We start from the raw sequence: 24,347 nt of genomic DNA, 5'->3' as shown, positions 1-24,347 counted from the left end.
GCCGCCCGGACAAAAACCGGTTTTTTGCCGTTTTACTTATTAATTAAAAAAATTATTAAAAATCAGGAAATTAATGAAATTAAAATGTTGAAACGTCAATATTTTCAGAAAAATTAACTCTACAAAATGGCAATCTTCAATATTTTTTTAAATAATTAATTAAAAAAATAATTTTTTTAACTTTTTTACCAAAACATAAAAAAAAAATAAAAAATTAGTTATTTGTAGTGCTTACCTCTGAGAGTCTTAATAAGAAAACAGAATTACGATATCTCTATTATTTCAGGAGCTATCGCAATGAGTAAATCCTCACGGGACATCCTGTATATTGAAAAATTGTTTTCCCGCGGAACTTTATACATTTTCATTTAAGGTTCGATGATTAACATACAATTTTTTAATTGTTCTCGAGATAAATTTATCAATGTATAGAATATTTTTTATGAATTCCACTCTGTACAAGGGTTTCAAATTGATTGTGCACTCGTGTCTTATCTTTTTGGGCTTTAATCTTCTTCGATGGTGTCGGTTATACGGTTGTATATTATCTTAAACCGTGGTTGTACCTATTTTAGATATTAGATCAGCCGCAGCTAATGGGTAATCTATAAACTTAGATATAATCTAAGTTATATCAAGTATAAACTATCAAATCAAATATTATTTTGTTAATGTTATTTATTAATATTTTTAATTATACCTATTTATAATTACTATTTATTACGTCATAAAATCAAAAATCATAATAAAATCATAATTACTGACTTACCGACTGCCACCTATGTTAAAATGACAAATTTGCCGACCAAAATGAACCACGTGTCGTAAGTGGTGGGTGGAACCACCCCCCCCCCCCCCCCCACCGTAAATCCGGCCACTTGTAATAATAGTAATATGGGTTATTTAATTATAACATTTTCGCGAGCATGTTATAATATGAATATTATATACCAAAAAGTGGTATGTTAGACTAACAAAACTCGTCGAAATTAAATTAGTTGGTATGTTAGTTATTTTTTCGTGAGCCGTAGGTATAATGATAAAATAATTTAGGAAATACCAGTTACCTATAATAATATCACAAAAAAAACCCTTCGTAAACTACGTGTAAAAATGGCTAAGTAAAAAAATATAAGATCTTTAGGCACTATAAAGATGTGATATCATGAATAAATGCTAAATATTGAATTTAAGTAAACTTATTTTGTTTCAATAATTTATTTACTTGGCAAGTGTGATGAACAAAATAATTAAATGGTGAAGGGCTATTAAAATATGACTTATTATTAATTTAAAAATATTATTACTAATATTTATATACTATTCTAAATAATTCCTCGCCAAGTAAATAAATTATTGAAAAAAAATAAGTTTAGGTACTTAAATTCAATATAGGTACTTATAGCATTTATTCATAATATCACATCTTTATAGTGTTTAAAGATCTTATATTTTTTTTACTTAGCCATTTCTATTTTCTACACGTAGTTTACGAAGGTTTTTTTTTGTGATATCACTATTTTTATCGTTATTAAATATTGAGTATTTACACAATAATCTATAAGAACGGTAATATTGTTAGTAACAGTGGCAACGCTGAATTGCGACAACGGTTACCGTGCTCTAAATTTAATATAAATTTCCATTAAAAAGTTCGCCCTTTTTATTTATAGCTTAATTACTAAACGTACGATTTTTATGATTTTTTACAAAAGCACGCTCTACACAATATTTCTGATGTTTTGGAGTTTACTGGGAGTTAATTGATCCATAAGAAAATTAGTTATGTCCAGTGGCGTACGCAGAATTTTTCAGTGGGGGGGGGGGCTTGAAAATTAGTTACAATTTTATTTTTATTTTGTCCAGTCTAATAATTCTAGACGTTTATTTGGGGTATTTTAAAATATTTGTAACTTTTCCACTTTTATAGTAGAAAAAATGATCTGATCATAGACATCGATGCCGGATGTATGTTTTTGGAAGCGAATTGGGTCTAGTTGATACTTTTAGGAGGTCGAAATTGAAAATTCTCAGTGCTTTCTAAAATAATTGGAGAAAAAAAATGAAATTTTATTAAAATTGTTTGGTAACCAGCTTGGTTATACCGTCCTCATTTGGATTGTATTTGATTAATTTAAATTTATTTTTCTATAAATGTCAATAAAAAATTATTCATTCGGTCAAAAAGCTTAAAAATGTAATGCGTAAGTTTTTATTATAGCTAAAATATTAACTATACATAGGCATCATGGTTATGTTTTATAAGAATTTAAAGTTCAAATTTCGTCATAACCACAGTTCATTTGTAGTTCAAAACTTATAAAATATTAAATGTGTATAGCTAAGGCTAAACAATTTAATACAAGGTCTTTCATATTAGTAATTCATACTTTTACCTAAAAATTACAGGTACAACCGTAAAATTGTACAAACGTCATATAAACTACAATTATGATTTTAAAAGTTCTAAGATATCACGGAATAGCGAATCATATGATTTTGGCGGAAAAACGGAAACGTAGGTATACTTTTGGCGGAAGATGGCAGCGCCCGTTTATGAAAGAATATTTTATATACAATATCTTAAATGTTATTTGTGACCTGGTCCCTTAAACGCCATCGCGAACGATTATTTCTATACGTCTTCAGTCTTCACTTATTATAGCTATTTCTGATTTTCTGGAGTACTGTTTCTTTCGATATTTAATATTCTTATATTATGTATAGGCAGGTATACATGCATAATGTTATAAACGATCTTGTGATATTGAATTATACGGAGGTAATTTATATCGTATAATATGCAATAATATATTTTATACATATACCTATATAAATATTATATTATATTATACTATACACGCGCGTGTACCTATATAATATATATATATATATAGATATCTACAATGGTTCGACACACAATCGCGTTTAATCGCGCTCGCACCGCGGATCGTAGTTACCCTTGGACCGGGCGTACATTACATTATATATATATTTATATTATGTACATGTAATAGTTGTATAGTACACATAGACAAATGCAGTCGCCATCGTTTCCCATTGTTGCCCGCGGTCACTATATATATACTGCTACAAGTAGGTAGGTATACAACACAACAATATACGATGTATACCTATGTATATAACATGTAAGTATTTATGTACCTAATATAAAAAAAAACCTAGTATTATATATCTACTGTTGAGCATTTGAGCCCGCGGCGGTGTTTTTCGCGGAGGAGATGTCGTATACCTATAGGTATACTCGGTCGCGCGCATGCAACGAGCGTGATGCAGTATAGGTACCAGGTACCTATGCTATACATTATATTATTAAATATAAATATATATATATATTATTATTATTATACGTGGTATAAATATTGCGATGGCGCGTTGTCAATAATATGTCAATCAATTATTATATTATGTAGCTCCATAGTAGCCGGTCGCCGAGGGTCACGCCCACCAACGGTTTCTATATAATAATATACTGTACGTTATCGACCATGGGAATCGCTGCAGCGGGCACTCGCATTATCTATGTATAATAATACGTGCGAGTGTGTATAGTTCTATTATTATACATATTAGGATTATTAATTCGTTCGTAATATAATATAATATGCGCGTGCGTGTGTGGTCACCGCGAGATTGACGAGAAATAAGGTTGCAAAGTTGAAAAATTACACACGTGTAATGTGTATAGGTACCTACGTAATAATAATAATATTATATTATTGAATAAAAATCGTCCGCCACCGGTGTTCCCACTGCCCAGTGATGATGCGATCGTCATCGCGGCGGCATTGCAGCTAGGAAATATTGTGGGTGGAGATTTCGCGTTCCTATTATTATTTTTTATATCGTTATATATATAGTATACGCGCTCATACCGCAGTGGTACATAATATAATATTGTATTGATATTATATAGGTAGCGTGTGTCATCATTGACGGCACACTATAGTCTATAATATCTGTCAACTGCAAATTGTCTGACTTCCTGCATAGATAAACAGAAAAATAATAATAATATACGATTCCGATAAACTCGTCACTCGAGGATCTATAAATGTTAAGTATAATAATATGTAGAAAAGCGTAGGTAGGTGTTCGAGGGAAACTGCAGCTGTAATAGGGCCACGTATAAATAAATATTCTCGCGAAAAGAATAATATACATTCCTCTTTATATTCGTCCTTATTAGGAAAAAGTATGTAAGAGACAAGAGACATTGATAGTGAATTTTCTCATGAATGGGAAAATACCAATGTTAATGTATTCATATACCTAGTATCATAACGTCATATTATATAGATACAGATGATTGTTTCAAAACCTTAATAAACACGTACCTAATACTACAGGTGCAAGTTGTAATGTACAAGTCCTATAGTAAAGTCTATAAAAATGACAATATTTCAGCATTTATTGCTATTAATTTTACATTGAAAGTGTAGAATCGTTCAATATTTTTAGTTTTTTGTTATTTATCTGTTATTTTTTATATCATCATTATATCCATACTTCATTTGTTTTTATGGGGGGGGGGGGGGGGGGTGTTTGCTCTGAAAAGACCTGTACGACCTGCCGAAGCGTTATGAAGCAAATAGTAATATAACAATCGTTATCAATAAAATGGTCGTTTCAGGTTAATTTCATGGCGATTCTCCACTTCTCCAGGTATTTAGAAAAACCGGTAAAACTACCAAAAACCGCTGATTTTAACGTTTCAATTTATATATAAGACTCCTGTGGGTTTGATTAAAAAGGAAACTTTAATTATCACAAATGGTAAAACCATTATAGATTCATAAATCTATGACCATTATAACTACATATCATAACATATGTTCTTAGTTTAATTACAATTTAAAAATAAGTAGTAGTCATAAATTATAAAATATTATCTCCATAGCTAGGTAGCCTAGGTACAGGTATTTATTGTTGTATAATATAACTATTATAGTGACTATAACGATTTTAAAATTTTGTAGGCTGCACTGTCTAATGTCTATACGTGCAGTTTTCTTCCATACTCCAGATATTATATAGTTTTGAGAGATTTCTATTAGGTTTCTATTATTATTCATAAATCATAAGTCATAAACATAGCGTTATAATAAATAATTATAAAATACAAAAAAACCATTAATAAGTCAATAATATAATTCACTAGTACATGAATGTAGACATATAGTGTATAATGTATATGTGTATAAACTATAAAGTGATTCTTTTATCATTATTTCAAAAAATATTTTACATGATTAAACATGTACGAATTTAGGACAAGTAGTTTATTAGTTATAACTTATAAGTATTAAAAGTTTAGATGAGCGGAGTAGTCCAAAATTTTACATGGTATCCGCGTTACTTATAACTCATAAGCTACTCGTCCTAAACTCGATTTGTATGTATCGAAATACCCAGCAAAATATTCTGCTTTCGAAGATGAAATTCAAACTGTATGTTATCATCCAAAAAATTAAAAAAAGTTTAAAGGATAAAAATATTTAAAACTACAATTTTTTATTGTTTTGTAACGACTTGAAATCGTGTGAAAATTTTTTTTTTTCAAAAACATTAATCTTTTTGGAAATAATAATGAATGTTTTACGTTAAACGATAATCATCACCTTACAACGAATCCCCACAAATAATGTAAATTTACAAATGTATCATGTATTTTTCATTAATAAACATTGAACTAATTATAGGTAATATTAATTTGTTCTTGGGTAGTTGGGTAGCTCCGTGTATTTAAAGAGGGATTACATATTTTAAAAAGTCTTCACTGGCGTTTAACTCTTCCGTTTCCTACGATGGAAATACAAGGACACCGAGTTATAGTGCTGATTAAGTTTGATGCTAGTGATTTGTGTCAAACAGGCGTAACTAAATAATAGAAACATAAAAATGTGTTTGTATAGGTACCAGAAAAATGTACTTGTATTAAATTTCCATCATATAACAAAATTATGAAGGTAAATGTAGGTAGATAATAACATAATCGTGGGAACCTATATAAAGTATAGTGATTTACTACTATGGGCAGAAGTCAACATATGGACTCTGTATACCGCATTATATTATTTACTTTTTTAGTTGATAAAGTTTTATTGAAAGGTACCTATTGAAACCAAAAGTATTATACGTATACCTACACTATAAGTTATAACGGCCAATAAGTGATATTATATGAATAATACAATTTGTATAATCTGTTAATATTATTAACAATCTGATGTTTTTTTATCAGACATTTAAAATTATTAACATATAAATGATGATAGTTGATAGGTACCTACAGAATATTTATGTAACTAGATAGTAGGTACCTAAGTATTGTAAGTATATCGTATATGTATATACACTATAAAGTAATTCTTGCAACCATAGACGCAAATTGGGGGGTCTTGGGGGTGGCTAAGTCCCCCTAAAAACCTAGAACATACAATTTTAAAAGCTATATTGCAATGATCTGCTTGCCTTTAATTTATTCAGCCCCAACCCCCAAGTCAAAAGTTGAAATTTCGTCTATGCTTGCAACGATTAAACATTTAATATATTACAATTATGTTTTAGATTCTGAGCGGAGCGATGAATGTATTGATATTACAATAATGTGTCTTTTTTTTTTGTGTGTTGCTGTGTATATGATAAGTAGTTGAAATAATACTTCGATTTTCAACTTCAGTATCTTGTTCGATGGGAAAGTGAATATTGTTCGTGCACTGACCACTGGGGAGGTCAAAATTTAAAATTTATAATAATAGTTTTTATTTCACGCAAAAACGGCGAGAAAAACAACATAAAATTTAAGGAAAAACGGGAATTTTTACATAAAATCGGTTTTCCACAAAATCCACAAGGCTCCTACTATATTATTGCAATGACATTTGAAAAATATTAAAAACCCTTAGTCACAGTTTTTATTTATAAACATTTAAAGTTCAAAACTTGATAAAATACGGAAATATCACGAAAATTAGCAAATTAGTTTGAGCTGACAATTCATAAAAAATTTTCTTTTTAAATCTAAGATTTGAAAATGTACTACAAGATTCCTCATAAGTTTATCTACCTATATATCAAAAAAAAAGAAAAAGGTGGGTAAGTGGATGTCGCTTTGCTGTATAGTAGGTTACAAGTGGGTCACTGTATAATGGATAGTATTAAATTTGAATTCAATGATATAATATCACTGTATAAGAAAAACGATTCTGAGCGGAGACGGTATGTCAGTCTAGGTATAAGACATACATATTTAGGTATACTTATCTATAGTATTAATAATAAATTCAAAATTAATCATATCACAATCAGGTAACGCGTTATACATCAACAACAAACCGTGATACTATCATAGATATATAATAGTATACTTTAGAAGTTTCAAGTACCCACAAATAATATTATACAATCATTACAATCACAACAAAATAAATAAAATATTTATTCCAGGTTTTTTAATATGTAATTTCGTCCAAATTTGAACTTAAAATTACTATAAAAATAAACTGTGCTTATGTTTTTCTTAGAATTTTTGGCAACAGAATTAAATATTTACGTGGAATCTTGTTTTAAATTTTAAATCCTTAGATATAAAAGTTGAACATTTTATAAATTTTTAACTACAAAATAATTATTCAATTTTAAATTTGATAAATTTTGTAAACATTTTAACTTCAAGTGCTTATTAAAAAAAATTGTGCCTATATATTATTTAATATTTTTCAACTGATATTGTAACAATATATCAGGAGCTTTGTATTAAATTTTTACACCTTTTGGCCCAACAGATAAAACTTTATAGATATTTATAGAAAAAAAAACGTCCGTAAACAGCACAAAAAGAGTCAAAATATTTTTTAAATTGTATGGTGTATAGGAAATGCTAATATAAACATTCAGTAAAATTTTCATGTATCTACAGTTATTTGTTTTTGAATTACAACAAAATAAGTAAATCGCTACATGAGAAATTGAGTGAATATTCAATGTTGTAAAAATTTGAATTTCAAACGATCATAAAAATTTAATTTGACTTTCTTATAGATATTTTTTGTTTGATAAAGGTAGATAATCTTACAAGGAATCTTGTATTACATTTTAAAATCTTAGATTTAAAAAGAAAAATTTTTACGAATTCTTAACTCAAAATAATTTGCTAATTTTCGTGATTTTTCCATATTTTGTCAATTTTTGAACTTTAAATGCTTATAAAAAAAAACTGTGACTAAGGATTTTTAATATTTTTCATCTGCTTTTGAAACAATATACTAGGAGCCTTTTATTAAATTTTCAAGCTTTTTTGATCAACAAATAAAATTTTATTGATATTTTTAGAAAAAAAACTAAAAAAAAATGAAAACTGACAATGCCCGTAAAGAGCTCAAAATATTTTGAAAATGTTATGGTGTATAGAAAATGCTAATATAAACATTCAGTCAAAATTTCATGTATCTACGGTCATTTTTTTTAAAGTTACACCAAAAACCAAATTCAATTTTGTGAAAAATCGATTTTGCGTAAAAATTCCCGTTTTTTCTTAATTTTTCTTTGGTTTTTCTTGCGCTTTTGAAAATTACTGGGAAATTTTACTTTTGACCCCCCCCCCCCCAAAGTACCAACAAGATTCACTTTCCTATCAGAAAAGATACTGAAGTTGAAAATCGAAGCATTATTTCGACTACTTATCGTGTACACAGACACAAAAAAAAAAAATAATAAAAAAAAAAACACACATCATTGTAAAATCAATACATTCATCGTTCCACTCAGAATCTAAAATGTCTACAATCAAATCAAATTAAATTTTTATGAGCGTTTGAAATTCATATTTTTACAATATTGCATATACTCACTCGATTCCTCATGTATGTTTTGTTATTTTATTGTTATTCAAAAACGAGAAACTGTAGGTATATGAAAATTTTACTGAATGTTTAAATTTTTATTTTCTATCCACCATACAATTTTGAAAATATTTTGAATCTTTTTGGGCTGTTTACGGACATTATCAGTTTTTAATTTTTTTAGTTTTTTTTTCTATAATTATCAATAAAATTTTATTTGTTGGGTAAAAAGCGTGAAAATTTAATGCAAGGCTCCTGATATATTGACACATTGTTACAATAGCAGTTGAAAAATATTAAAAATACATATAAAACATTTTTTTTTAAAAGCATTTAAAGTTCGAATTTTGATAACATTTATCAAATTTTAAAATTTAATAATTATTATTTTGTAGTTAAAAATGTATAAAATGTTCAACTTCTACAGCTAAGGATTGAAAATTTAAAACAAGGTTCCACATAAATAGGTAAATATATAAATTACTTTATTCACAATAATATCATAGGCTGACTGACCGTTTTAGCTCAAAATCGTTTTTCTTATACAATGATACTATATCATTGAATTCAAATTTAACACCATCCATTAGGTACAGTGACTCACTTGTAACCTACTGCACAGCAGAGCGACATCCACTTATCCACTTTTTAATTATTATCTTATATGATAGATATATGATATATCTTATAAATAGAATAATTACAGAATAGGTATACATGTAGGTAAGGTATATTGTAATTTATAATAATTATAGAGTCGACTGTAGAGTGTAGAGTATATATTATATAAATAACACTATTATTTTATTTTAATTCAATCAATATTTTTTTATTATTTATACTGTGATGTATATTATAAATATATTTATATATAAAATGAATGTACGCTTGGATGGGATTATAGACTTGGGCACTATGAATCAATTGGCACCATATTTTCAAAAAATATATTCCTCGAGATGCGGAGTGTTTAAGAGGACGCTACACGGCCATTTGTTGTCTTCGTCTAACATAGCGAAGTTACGCTCGGAAAATGCATTTATTATGAAACTTGATGGTAAGTACATTATCTGTGTTTGTATGTAGTATGTGGGTTTCTTACTATAGTTCAATTTTTTGTAAGTTATGCGTATATAATATAGCGTAAATTAAAACCAGTTTTCCTGAAATCACGAAAACATAATTTATATTTTATTTTATTTCTCTGCGGATCTGCACAGTGCACACCTATGACCTCTACCTATTTTAAATATTTTGGTTACCCAACTTAAATCCGTCGACTGAGTTCTTGTAGTTTCTTAGAAAAATGTAATCGCTGTACATTAAATATTAAACATTATAACCCGAGTTTAATCTAAAACAAATGTTGCGCGTTCGTGCAAAATGAATATAGAAATATATATGAATATTTACATTTTATTATAAATAATATAGGTAACATTTTTTTTCAGCTAACAATTTTCGAGTGGCTAGGGTAAAAATACTATTAATCTCTTGTACAATGTGACGTCATGACTCATGACTCATGCGATATCTTCTTAATGATATACCTATCTATAGTAAATATTATATTCTATTATTGATTTTATTATATACCACTAAAATTACCTGTATTACATTTAGTATTAGACAAGAAAATATATGTAATATGTATAAACACATTAAATGTGAACTATAATTGTGAAGTATAATTTTATTTTTTATTTTTATTTTTATTAAATAACATATTGTATGATATTATGATATGGCATAGGTGTTAGCCGATAGATATCTATAATAACTAACATTTATAGTACGTCATATAATAATATATAAACAATAAATATATAGGTACCTAATGTAGGCCCTAGAGAGCTAGGGAGGTACCTACCATACTATAGGCCATAGGCTATTAGGCTATATAGGTATAATGTCTACATTGTGTTGAACTTAACCACGAATGAAGAAAACGTTTCAAAATCAATAAAATAAAATTATACAATATAATATCGGCTATAATTACTTTTGATTTATAGTGTATTAGTGTATTTCTTTACAAAACTTGACTGATTAGGTAGGTACATACAATTGTATATTGAGTATAAAAAACTATATAATATACATAGTACACTTCTATATGGATATTATATAAGTGAATTAATTTAATTATAATGCTATTAATTATTATATTATATCAAATAAAAATATATAATAGGTAGTTAAACCGCATATTATTGTCAGTCCAAGTAGGAGGTACTCGTACTACGGAATAATAGTAACAATATTATGAATATTTATGATGATATTATGCGCTGCATACAATGTGCACAAACTGCATTTTAGTATTTATTATTTGACTTCAAATAATTAATGTATTTACCATTAAATCCGTGTGTTTAGCTTATAAATGGATGTAGTTAATATTTTTAACTAGTTGGTACACGTGAAAGTGAAACATAGGTACTACTTATTGCATGATTTAATACACACTGTAGACCTTGACATTGAAGAACCTCTCCTATGAATAAAAATGTTTTGGCGTGAATATGAAAATAAAAATACTTATCGTTTGAAATATTCGTTCAATCGATTAATTCGTAAGGTATACCGATTGGCAAACATATAATTATTATATATGGGATGACAAATATTAATTGGCCGGACGATTTTATATTTTTATATAAAGAATTATTGACAGTTTTGTAGATGTATAAAAGGTATTTTATATAACTCTTTCAGCTTACGTCATCTGTGATCTGGTTTTCTATATTTTCAGCTGTTTGGCGCATGCCAAATTGAACCATACAAAGTGTTCTAAACTATGGGTAGTCCAAAGTTTGTGAAAGATCAATATTTCATCCAAATATACCTACCTAATTAAGAATTATTATTAGGTACATATCTATTAAACAAATTATCACTGAACGTATAACATAATTTTATTATTATACCTACTGATTATTATGAGGCTAAATAGTAAACGTAACCATGCACCCAGTGCATATCATCAACTATATAGGTATTATGCAGCTAAGCAGCTTATTTCATAGGTATTATATAAAACAAATTGTATCCAATCAAAACATAAACGTTCTTTACAATGTTAGAAATTAATACTTCGCTGAAGTATAATATATCAGTACTACACTCGTGCAGTAGGTACCTACCTAATATTTTCTCATACTAGGTATCTACCTATATTATATATTATATAAATCATATAATATTTACATTATGAGTTATAGTAATACTGCACGTATATACAGTGGCGTCATTTCAGTTTTCAATAGAGGGGGGCAAAGGTTTTGACCGGCCCGAATGGGTAAAAAAAAACTGCTCGCCTCGATCGCAACCACATATTAACTGCTTACATTTTTTTATGGTACCCTTTTTATCAACTAGGTAACATCATTTTTAAATAAAAGGTAGCAGATATTTTAGAAAAGCAATAATATTAGTAGTTTATTATAGGATATCTTTTTTTTTTTTATTTTTGAAAATATGTATCAACTGCATTGGTATCTATAAATCAATTTTACCCAATTCATCACTTATAGCCTATACTCTATTACTCTTATATTGGTATTTACAAATTAATAATATCTTAAATAATAATAGGTACCTATATATTTTTTTTTATTGCTTGCTTTCTGGCGCAGTCGCTCAAGTTTTGTCTGTTTATTAAACATACCAGAAATTATTTTCGATTCTTGAGCAGTTTACGGTAATTTTATATTTTTAGCCACACCGACTATTTATTTTTTTTAAGTCATATTTTGCCCAAATTAAAATAATAATGTAAACACGCGTCACGAAAAAAATAAATTTCAGCTAAATAGGTACCTACACAGAATAGTTGAATCATACACGACTGTCGCAGTTAACTGAAGTTAACTGAAGTCCGTGATCAATGATGATTAAAGAGTGCCATCGGTTGTTGTTTTTAGAATTTGTATTAGTTTAAGATTTTAGAAATTAAACTATACTAGATTATGATACTAATTATTATTATTGTTGTCCATACAACATAAACAAACATACATAAATACATACCCAAACATACAATGTGTATGTAGGTACGTCACCGCATACGTCTAAATATAAATATATTCCAACTATCAATTAGTAAAAATGTATCAATGTGACAATAATTTTTTAGTATATATAGTATAATATTTTTTGAAAATATTATAAAATAGGCATGTTTTTGCGCTTATAAAATATAATAATGGTAAAACGGTAACAACTGGGAACCGGCCCATAGGGCCGCTTTTAAAATCAGACAGGGGCAAATGCCCCCCTTGCCCCCCTCAAATTACGCCACTGCGTATATATAAATAATATATCTCCTATCAATATATATATATATTATACATAGTTACAACATGTCAACGTTTTCAGAAAAATCATGATTCACAATTTACATTAAAACATGTATAGATTCAGAGGTTTTCATTTGAAAAACAAACGTTTGTATGGCCAATTGCTATAGGATACTCCTTAAATGTTGTGAGATTTGTAAGTACCTACTCGAAAATATAGTCTTCAACTACCTACACTTAAGAGTTTTGGATTATCTAGCGATAGCCCATTAACTTTTCAACTTTATAGTTAGTAGCATAATACCTATACGGTATCATACACTCGCATACCTACAGGTGTTGATAATAATTAATACTCGATACCAAGACGGTGTCCACTACAAAAGGAGATAATTATATAACAGAGTATATCTACCTATAACTGTATGGTGTATACTGACCATTACCATGAAAATTTTTTTTAAAACTAAATGTAGGTATTCTAGATATTATTTTTTCCTTAAGATGTTCTTGGAATTTCATCTATGATCTATGACATTATTGATATCCACGTTATTACGTTAAATGTTAATATGCAATGAATATTTAAAACTATTTTATTCGGTAAGAATAATAATCAACAATTACACAATAATTCAGTAATTTGTATTTTATTTTAAATTGTTGTGCTTTATTTGAATATTTATAATCTATACTATTATATATAAACGGGAGTTGTTAGTTGACGTTATTGAGGGTAATCTCTGGAACTACTGAACCGATTTCGAAAATTCTTTCACCAATAGAAAGCCACATTCTTTGTGAGTGTCATAGCCTAATTTAAAAAAGGAATAGATTACCCCAGTAGGTGCTCAAACAGGAATTTTGAGATTTACAATAGAAATTTTAGTTTATTAATGGTTGCTATGGATTATAAGAGTTGAGAATAATATTTATTATTTTTGAATTTGAATATTAATGGAGCGTCTCAATATCATTCGTTTCAATCAGTCGAAGTTACGATCAGACGAGTACATCCAATTGCATGACGCCATCACTATTGAAGGAGATGCGGCAAACATTGGTCGTTTGACCATTCTCTGAGCTACTCATGTTGGAACTTTGGAAGCCCACGCATGATGCATTTAATCGTGAATTGCAACGGGAGCAAGACTATGATCGAGATGAGCTGGCTGAAAGTGTCCGAACAAATGTGCCGAAAAAAAGATCCAAACACCATCTTCCTCTTTTGTTTAAATCAGTCTATATTTGGTTTTTTTACGTTAGCATAATAATTCAGTAAGCATGAAGTGTTCAAACATCTGGCCAAGTATCAATGTCAAAAAGAACATTTCATGTAAATCAATGACATTTTTGTCACAGAACTTGTTAATCTTGTACTGTTATCATTATAATAAAAATCTATAATTAGTTTTATCGTAATTCGTCTGTATATAGGGTAGTACATTTTAGCATAATATTTTAATACATGTAACTATGTAAGATTATAAAAGTTTTAATAATTTCTTACACTGCATTAATTAATAGTTTTATACTTCAATACTCAAAATGAAACACTTTATTACAACACATCACATACAATATAGAATATAAGAATATATACACTTTTGGTGTAAACCAAAACAAGACTTTAAAATGTTAATGTTTTGGAATACATTCTAAAATAGATATATTGAAGAAATATTATATAAATATATTGTATTATTTATGCTTAGCTAGATTAAGCAATTTGTACATAAATTAAGTGCTGAACACCAATTTATTAGCAACATCAAAAAGGGGTTTAAATGATTATCAAATACCAAATACCCATTCAATGATCAAAATCTATTACAAAATGTGAATCAACAAATACAACTCGAAACTGTTACGGACGGTCTAATATATATGAAAAACATTTTTTTTTTTTTTTTTTTTTTAATAAGAAAATCTTAACTTGGCATCATATCCAAGTTTATCAAGATTTGGAATACATGCAAAGTTTATCATTGGAGGAGGTCCACACATCAATACCAATGTATCTTGAGCTGGTGGATATAGATGTTCTGATATCATGTCAGATGATATAAATCCAACACTATACTTCCATCCTAGAAATTAATGTTTCGTTAAAATTAGTCAATGTACACATTATATATATCATATCACACTTATGCTCTGTCCAGCAAGAGAACATGTCACACCCCGTTAAACATCAGTTTTTTAGCGCATCACCACTCGGCAACCTGTTATAATAGAACTGGTGTCCATGGGAGGGTGTTGAGTGGGGATGTGCAAAATCTGTATGTTCTTTCATTACAGAGTACAATATGGCACATAATGTAAGTATAATAAATGATTTACCATCAGTAGGTCTATCAACCGTATACCAGACTTTGATTCGATCTGGATGACTTTTAACAGCTTCTTCTAATTCATCCCTTAATAATATATCTTCTTCAGTCTGATTGGCAAAAAGTAATGACAATTTGGTTTCATCTTTAGGATCTCTAGTGACTTGTCTAATCAACTGTAACATTGGTGTAATACCAGTACCACCTGACATACCCAATGAGAACAAATTAATATTGTAACACAGGAATAATTATTTATCAAATATTAATAACGTTTGTAATTTTACCAGCAATCATTGATATTTTTTTAGCGTAAAGGTTATGAGAAGGATCTATTCTTTTAACAGCTTTAATCTCAAAATCTCCACGACCATGATATATGAGACGACCAGAAGGTCCACGAACATCAATTGTGTCTCCAATTTCCATTTTCTCAAGATATTGCGTTAATTTACCACCATCAGGGAACTTAGGATTTTGGTCTCTGAAATAAACCTAAAAATATATGATGAAATAAATAGTAATATGTTCTTTATATACATTTAAAATGATGCAAAATATTTTACTTTAATAACCAAATCCATATATCCAACATCATTGTCACTACTGACTGGTGTGTAGGCACGGGCAACCAATTCCTCATTTATTCTCGCTGATAAATGTATATGTTGCCCTATTGGTAAACCTGTAAATTTTTTTTAGGAAATAATAACAAATTAATATTAAATCTATGTTATTATATTACTTAATCTGTATTTATATTAAAATGACTCAAATGAAATATAACAAATGTCATGACTAATGATTAAATTGTAAATAAAATATATTAAACACTTGTATCTGTATCTAATTGATATAATGATAAAATGAAAGTTTTGCAACAAATTGTATCTACAAATTTAAAGTACACAATGAATATTACCAAGAATATGATTTTTGGATGGCAATTCAAATCTAAATCTCCGTGTGTCGTGACTAATAATATGTTTTTGAATAAGTGGCAATGGAATCTTTGTATTTGAATCCACTAATGTTCTTTTTTTTTGGCTTTTCTTTTGGAAATTGGCTACAAATGCTGATATAGCAAAACCAGTAGTCACAACAATTCCAAGTCCAACCAACACTGAAGAAACAGTCTAAAAGATAAATATTAATAATAGTAAATAATAGATTGAAATCAAAACATTTATTTCAAAGTAAACATAAATAAAAAACAAAATTGTATAACATTTTTTTACCGAAAATGTAGACAAAAAATTTTTTACAGAAAAAGAACTCATTTTTTCTTTATGAAAATTACAAATTGAGAAAACTGAAAAAAACCTGATATTAACTAAAAAGTAAAAAATTTGTGCTGAAATAGTTGTTGGCAATGTTGTTGAATTGGAGTGTATTATCAATTTTTTATTATATAAAAATCAAAAGTTAAAGTTGTTCAAGGTTATGTTTATCTTCATGGAAGAATCACACGAGGTCTACATTTCTTAAAAGAAAGAGGCACAATTAAATTAATAGGTTTTTTTAAACTATTTTATAATCAATGGTGTTATATAGGTAGGTACCGTACTAGTGTAATTTTATTGTACTAAAAATATTGTTCATAGTCTAAATTACCTAAACCTATAAATATTATCGAGTATATTATTTTATAAATTAGATAAATAAAAAATGCTGCATATAAAACTTAATATTTAAATAAAAGGACTATTGTATTAGAATAGTTCAGGTGACATAAAGTTGAAATAAGCGAAATTCTAAGTTAATTTGTTAATGAGTTTTACCAAATTTGTTTGAATAAATTGTCTAAAAAGTGATAACAACAGAACATTGTAGTAAAATAATAAAACCTTTTTTTTATATTTATTTACGTAATTAAATTTTTATTATACTCTAAATACTTACAAGCTCTTCAATAATGCCCATTGTGACTTATAGATACAGATTTGAAATAGTATACTCTATAAAAATACAAATATTTACATTTGTAATATTAAAAATAAAATTATAAATAAAGAATATTTAATTTAGGTCAAATCACAAAAAATATATAATTATATAAATAATTCTTGATATAAAATATTATCTTATAATAAAAGTGATTACATATATATATATATTAAAATATGTAATCCAATTAAAGAATTTTTAATTTATAATAATACAAGAAAATAAAAATTATTTTAAGAAAAACACATTTAATATTATTATTAAATTTATAATTATAGTTTTATACCTACATGTTTAAGCAGAACATTATCTACACAATATTATATACCGTATAGGTAATATTAACATTCATATTAAACATGATGTTTATTATCAATACATATTTTATTAGTAAGAATTAACACAGTAATAAATCATATGAATCCATACCTATCAATATTATAATTAATAATATAGGCACACACAATACACAAATGTATTAGGTAGGTACTATATTACTATATAGATAAAACATATTTATATTATGCTACATTAATTGGCAAATAATTCATATAAAAAAATGAATTTTTAAGTGTCTTACCTATAATAAATTAAATAGATTTGTGACCTTGAAGTATAAATCAATATATTTTTATAAGATAAGAGTTATAAATACAAATTTTTTCTCATTGTTCAACATATTATTAGTGTACATATTAACATATTTTAAAATGTAAAACCAAAATATTATATAGAAATGGGAAATGAATATGATTAATAACATGGCATGTACTAAAGCTGACATTAATTATATATCAATTGATTCCTAATATATAGCAATTAGTAAAATATGTTTTGGATTGTATTTTACTATTTACTTAGTTATCACACATTCGTGATGCAGAATATTGTCAAATATCACAAATACAAAAATTAGCTTTAAAAATAATACTCAAATGGATTAATCGGTAAAAATTGTATTTGGTGACTCGACAAGAAGTACCTATAGCCTGCTGAGTGCAAGTATACAATATGTAGAGGCTTATCCATATTATACTATACAAATCGTCTTACAGTAAGCTATACCATGTTTCTAATACATACCTTGCAAATGCACTAGCGTAGAAACGTTCAATAAGAATTAGAATTTATCGACAACCAATTTCTGAATATTATAACTTTAAGTAGGTTTGCAAGCTTATACCTACCTACCTACCTCCTACACGGTACACAATCACATGAACGCGACTTGACTCAATTGTGTGGACTGTGATGATGCAGTAAAAATAATACGAGTTGTGTAATTTGTTTAAAAAAAAAATATTATTACCTACCTTTATTGTACACGTAATTCAAGGTTGATCAAATTAAAATTATTTAATAGTTTTACGGAATGGTGTATTAAATTGTATAGAAAGTTGTGTAAAAAAAAAAAAAAAACAAATCGATAAGATAATGAAATACGATAGAATAATAACGCGAACCGCCGGTGTGGCGAACTACATTTTATTCTAACGGATCGGACGTTCGTCAAAACGACACTAACCACGCCAAATTGAGAGGAATTAACGACTGTTAAAAATGTAAACGGCAAACGCACGGAAATTGGTGGGTATCCAACAATTTAGATTTTGACCGGTCTGCCTTGTATCGGCACGCAGATTGTTCTACAGGACAAAATGAAACAGCTGTTATCGAGTCGGCTGGGCGTGCGTTTGCGACAGGCCCCCGGCGAAATGGCCGAAAAAATTCGTTGCCGAATGCTTATGATATTATTATGACACGTTCACAAATCTTGTTGATCACTCAATCGTCGGCTTGTTCGTCGCGTTGAAACTGTTGAAACTTGAAAGTCGATAGTTGCAAGTTAAACACTCGAACACCGGCCCTTAGGTGTTTAAATCCCAAAATTCTGCAGTTTTCGTTCATACATGTTTTGGCTGCGTTTGGCGCCATAACCTTAAATTAGCACGAGCAATCGCATTATCGTGAATACAAATTAATAGATCCTATGTTTTGTTTAAAGTGCGCCAAATAAAAGTGAAAACGGAAATACTGAAAAGTGAAAAATTGTATTTATATAGTAATTTGTATTCAATTAATAAGCCAACGCCGTCATAACAGTACACAAACGCAATACAATATAATATTGGTAAATATTGGACGACAATTATTGTTGTTTTAAATCTGTCAATATTTTATGGTTATTTTATCACATTAGTGGATTCCTGATTTCCTTGTTCAAATATAATTACTATTTACTTGACAATATAAATGTAGTTTATCTCTGTTGTGTATATTGCAGTTGACTGCCGTAGCTTAAGGCCGACGAGAAGAACACTATTCAGTAATAAGCACATACAATACAAATAAGAAAATGTTAAAAACAAAGGTAAAACAAGTTAAAAGTATTTTAATGTCAAACTTTAAATTCTGATTTTCAATGAAATTCATAGCAAATTGAAAATAGCATGGTTGGTAAAATATACACAAGTGCCTAGTCCCTAAATATATTATAGTAATGTAGTATGAATGTATAATACAGACTTTGGATGTATTTACATAATAGGTACAACAATATTAACAGTTTCAATAAAATTTAAATTTAAATGTTGTCTTAAAAATTAGCATATACATTGTTTGTTTGTTCATTGGTTAAATAGTTGTTCATAATGCATGCTTTACAATAGTAGTTAAATGTTTTTACTTTTTGACAAGTGTGTAGTGTAATTTTATTTTGATTATTAAAGAGTTCTTTTTTAATGAAACATGTATTCTAGAAGAAATAAATATTTTGTATTAGTAGATACCTACATCTATATTATAGCTTAAATATCAATACTAATTCACTTATTTTAATTTTGGAACTCAAAATATCAGAAATAAATAATAAAGATTAAACCTTCCTTCATATTATATTATATTATAATATTGACTACCTATCAAAAAATTATAAGGTGTCAAAAAATATTCTTAAGAACACAATATTTAATAAATTATCTACCTATGCTTGACACATATTTTAAATTGTACAATTATTTTATCTTTCTATGTTATAATTTTCAGGAAAAGTAAGTTCTATTAAATATGATTGTTAGTATCAAAGTATTTGTCTATATCCAGATATTAAGTTTGCATTATTATACTTAGAACCTAGGCGCAAATTGGCTAAATTTTTTGGGGGGACTCAAGCCACCCTCCCCATAGGCCATATTGCTTAGTACCACAGAATATAAAAATTAGTACTAATTACTAGATTTTGAACTGGGGGGACATGACCGACATTTGGGGGGGACTAAGTCCCCTCCCCAAGTCCCTCCCTATTTGCGCCAATGCTTAGAACACGTATACAATTTACATACACAAAGTGTATTGTAATATGTATAATTATTACAATACACTAATGGTATATTATAGTGATGTTGATTTTTTTTTATTACTGTATTTTAATATTTTAATATAATTGAAATATGGATATAGTATTTACCTATTTGAATTTCATGCGAATTAAAATTAATAATATAATTATGAGCATTAATATGTATTGCAATTTTTTTTAATAACTTACCTAATTTTAAAACATTTTAAAGTCTTTTAGTTTTTAATAACCTATTTATGTTGTTTGTAAACAAATTTTTGTATTTCAGATTTTATCTAGTATTTTAAGGAGTACTAATTATTCAAAGCAACTATTTCGCAATAATTACACTCAAGAAGCAGCACCCCTACCCATCAAAATTGAAAAGAGTTGGTTTTTACATTTTTATCATTTATGAATTTTTTGATTACTTTTTCATTTATATTACTAATTATCTATTATATATAACATGGTTACTCATATTAGAATTTATTTAACTAGCAATAAATAAAGTCACACTTTTGGGACGAGTTGGTGCGGATCCGCAAAAACGAGGCACAGAAGAACATCCAGTTGTTGTATTTTCATTGGCTACACACCAAAATTATATCAACAATAATGAAGGCAATACATTTAGTTTATGTTATTTATTTCATCACCTCTAATATTATGATTATAATTGTTTTTAGAAAGCACACAAAAGACTGACTGGCACCGTATTGTTGTATTTAGGCCTGGATTGCGTGACACTGTGTATAATTACCTACAAAAAGGACAACGTATACACATTAGCGGGAGATTAATCTATGGAGAATTAAAAGATGAATCTGGTACTTCTCGAACAACTACATCAATTGCGGCTGATGATATCATATTTTTTAATTCAAAAAATTAAACTAATTAGTTTGCCTAAATTTAATTTAAGTTATATTTGTTTAGTTTATAGAAAACATGCTCACTGTGTTGCCTATAATTAAAATTCCTATAAGAATATTTTTTTTACTTATAAAATTGATTCCTAAGATAAAAAAGTTAAAATTATGTTAGTTTTTATGTGACATTTTGTCCATAACAAACAATAAAAATGGAAAGTTGAAAGTAGTAATTTGTTGCACTAAACATTTTCATATAATTATTTCTGCTATTTATAATATGTTATTCTATGGTGCTGTTTTTATATGATAATGATATAAGTATATATAATTAAAGAATATTACAATGTGCAGCATTTTGTTATGTATGCCTGACATGTTTTAGAAATTTAACTCAGCCTTAATATATAAAAAGTATATTGGAATAATAGACATAATTATGCATTATTGTAATGTACTTATGTCTATGTTACCGGGGTAACACCAGTGCTACGACTATCTACTTCTAAAACATTATATTACTTTAAAAAAAATGTTCACTGTCTATCGTAATACTACTTCGATATCAATTACTTTGAACGTAAGCTATACCGATATTATATTAAGTTATTCCGACAGAATTTCTGATAGAGATTATTACGTGATAAGTAAAAACCATATATCTCTAAATTTCATAGATTTTATATTAAAAATCAGGTAAGTGGATGTCGTTCTGCTGTAAAGTAGATTACAAGTGGGTCATTGTATAATGGTTGTATTAGACTTGAATTCAATGATATAATATCATTGTATAAGAAAAACGATTCTGAGCGGGGACGGTTTGTCAGTCTGGATACTTTATATTTAGTTATTATTTATTTTATCATGTAAGTTGAATTAATATTAAAATATTATAATTTTTTATTCGTTTCTATGGTGATAAACAAAGCATTAGAAATTAAAATCCCATTTTTTGCGTTTTTTCGTAATTTTCCTGTGGTTTTTCCCGTGGCATTAAATAACTATTGAGAAAATCGAAAAATGACCTCTCTAAAGTACCATCTTGATCCAATTTGCTAAAAGATAAGGTACTATATGTTGAAATCGAAACACTCCTGGAAGAAATTTTGTATACAGGATATATATAAAAAAAAATAGACACCATTGTAAAAACAATAGCTTCCTCGCTCCGCTCAGAATCTTAAAGTATAAACCGCGGTCCATGTCCCATGATGTAGAGAAGATCTTCTCAGAGTTTTTTTTGTGTATACAGGCCTTATTTGTTTACTTGTGGACAGTTGTGGCCTTATAATTAAATATATATCCTGGTAAAAAAGTACCTATTCGGCATCCGCCTATGTTAACCAAATTCTAGTTTTAATAATCTAACTGGTGCTAAGATGTGGGTGTTTTGCAGAGGTGTATGAGTGCAGAGGCACGTTTTGGTTTGATTTACCACATTCTCTCGGAGAACGGCGTTGTGATTAGCAATAAAATAGTGTATTTAAGAGGACGTCACACCCGCATAATATATTGTCTCCGTCTTACAAATGTACAACATAGCAAAAACTGTTTAGCGCGGGACAATTTGAAACAAAATAAAAATGACGTTTAGTTTAACTTGTAATTTGTATCATAAATATATTTTAAGCCCCCCCCCAGAAAAAAAATCGTATCTACGCCGCTGTTTTAATGTATTTATGTTATCTAAAATATAGGCACACTGTTGCGTAGATAATTTTCTACCCTATATATTCAGAAATTTTGGAGCCATTACTACAATCAGAAAGATAAAAGTTGTCCTGTGCAAAACAGTTTTTGCTATGCTGTGCATTTGTAAGACGGAGACAACACATATGCCGGTGTGATGTTCTCTTAAATAATTATGGGCAATAATGAACACTGCAGTAATGTACCTATTTTGCCTATACTATACGCCGGGCAACACTTTATGTTCGCGTGAGTCGTGAAGTAGGTACCTATTATTTAATAAATTATTAATTTAAACGCTGTGGTAAGAATTTAATTTCAAATAAATTAAAAATGAGCAAACTGACTTGAACATTTATTTTTCCATTTTTTCCTTGTGCTAAAACAATTCATTTGAAAATAACTTGATCTTGATTTTTCTAGAAGAAATAATATTTTGAACTGATACAGCGCAAAATATTTAAATTATCGATATGTGTTTAAAATTTAAATAGACTCTACTTTTTTACTAATGTCCACCTGATTACTTAAAAATCTTCTAAGTTCATTTATGACTAATGTCTAATGAATAATGATCATATTTGTGGAGAACCTCATTTTGAAACTCTTCAATATCCGAATAACATAATTAAAATTAAAACAAAATATTTAATAAAATTAAATAACTATTGATAAAGTCGAAAAATTACCTCTCTAAAGTACCATCTTGATCCAATTTACTAAAATATAAGATACTATTTGTGGAAATCGAAGTATTCCTTCTGGTAAAAATTTTGTATACAGGATATAAAAAAAAAATTTTTTAAAAACAATTGTAAAACCAATTGCTTCCTCGCTCCGCTCAGAATCTAAAAATAATGTTAACCTTTAAAATAAATTTATTTAACATAAAAACTTTAAGATTCTGAGCGGAGCGAGGAAGCTATTGTTTTTACAATGGTGTCTATTTTTTTTTTTATATATACCTGTATACAAAATTTCTTCCAGGAGTGTTTCGATTCAAC

The 24,347-nt window shown here is 28.0% G+C and overlaps 2 protein-coding genes across 4 annotated transcripts; one reads left to right on the top strand and one right to left on the bottom strand.

The window, feature by feature from the left end:
• Positions 1-14,616: 14,616 nt before the first annotated feature.
• Positions 14,617-19,068, bottom strand: LOC100159205 (NADH-cytochrome b5 reductase-like). Of its 3 annotated transcripts, NM_001204951.1 has the most exon segments (8): positions 14,617-15,255; positions 15,509-15,703; positions 15,786-15,993; positions 16,065-16,183; positions 16,421-16,634; positions 17,401-17,456; positions 18,529-18,691; positions 18,759-19,068. In NM_001204951.1, coding segments are annotated over 6 exon segments (930 nt in total). In that variant the 5' UTR covers positions 17,422-17,456; positions 18,529-18,691; positions 18,759-19,068; the 3' UTR covers positions 14,617-15,082.
• A 135-nt stretch (positions 19,069-19,203) lies between these two features.
• On the top strand, positions 19,204-22,007 carry ACYPI38901 (single-stranded DNA-binding protein, mitochondrial-like). The gene is given in 5 exon segments (NM_001246004.2): positions 19,204-19,576; positions 19,730-19,816; positions 21,072-21,171; positions 21,284-21,406; positions 21,472-22,007. Coding segments are annotated over 4 exon segments (444 nt in total). The 5' UTR covers positions 19,204-19,576; positions 19,730-19,801; the 3' UTR covers positions 21,678-22,007.
• Positions 22,008-24,347: the final 2,340 nt, after the last annotated feature.

Source organism: Acyrthosiphon pisum, chromosome A1 (genome assembly GCF_005508785.2).
Source record: "Acyrthosiphon pisum isolate AL4f chromosome A1, pea_aphid_22Mar2018_4r6ur, whole genome shotgun sequence".
NCBI classification, from domain to species: Eukaryota; Metazoa; Arthropoda; class Insecta; order Hemiptera; family Aphididae; genus Acyrthosiphon; species Acyrthosiphon pisum.
Note: the sequence above shows the minus strand (reverse complement) of the source record. Positions and strands in the feature narration are given on the sequence as shown.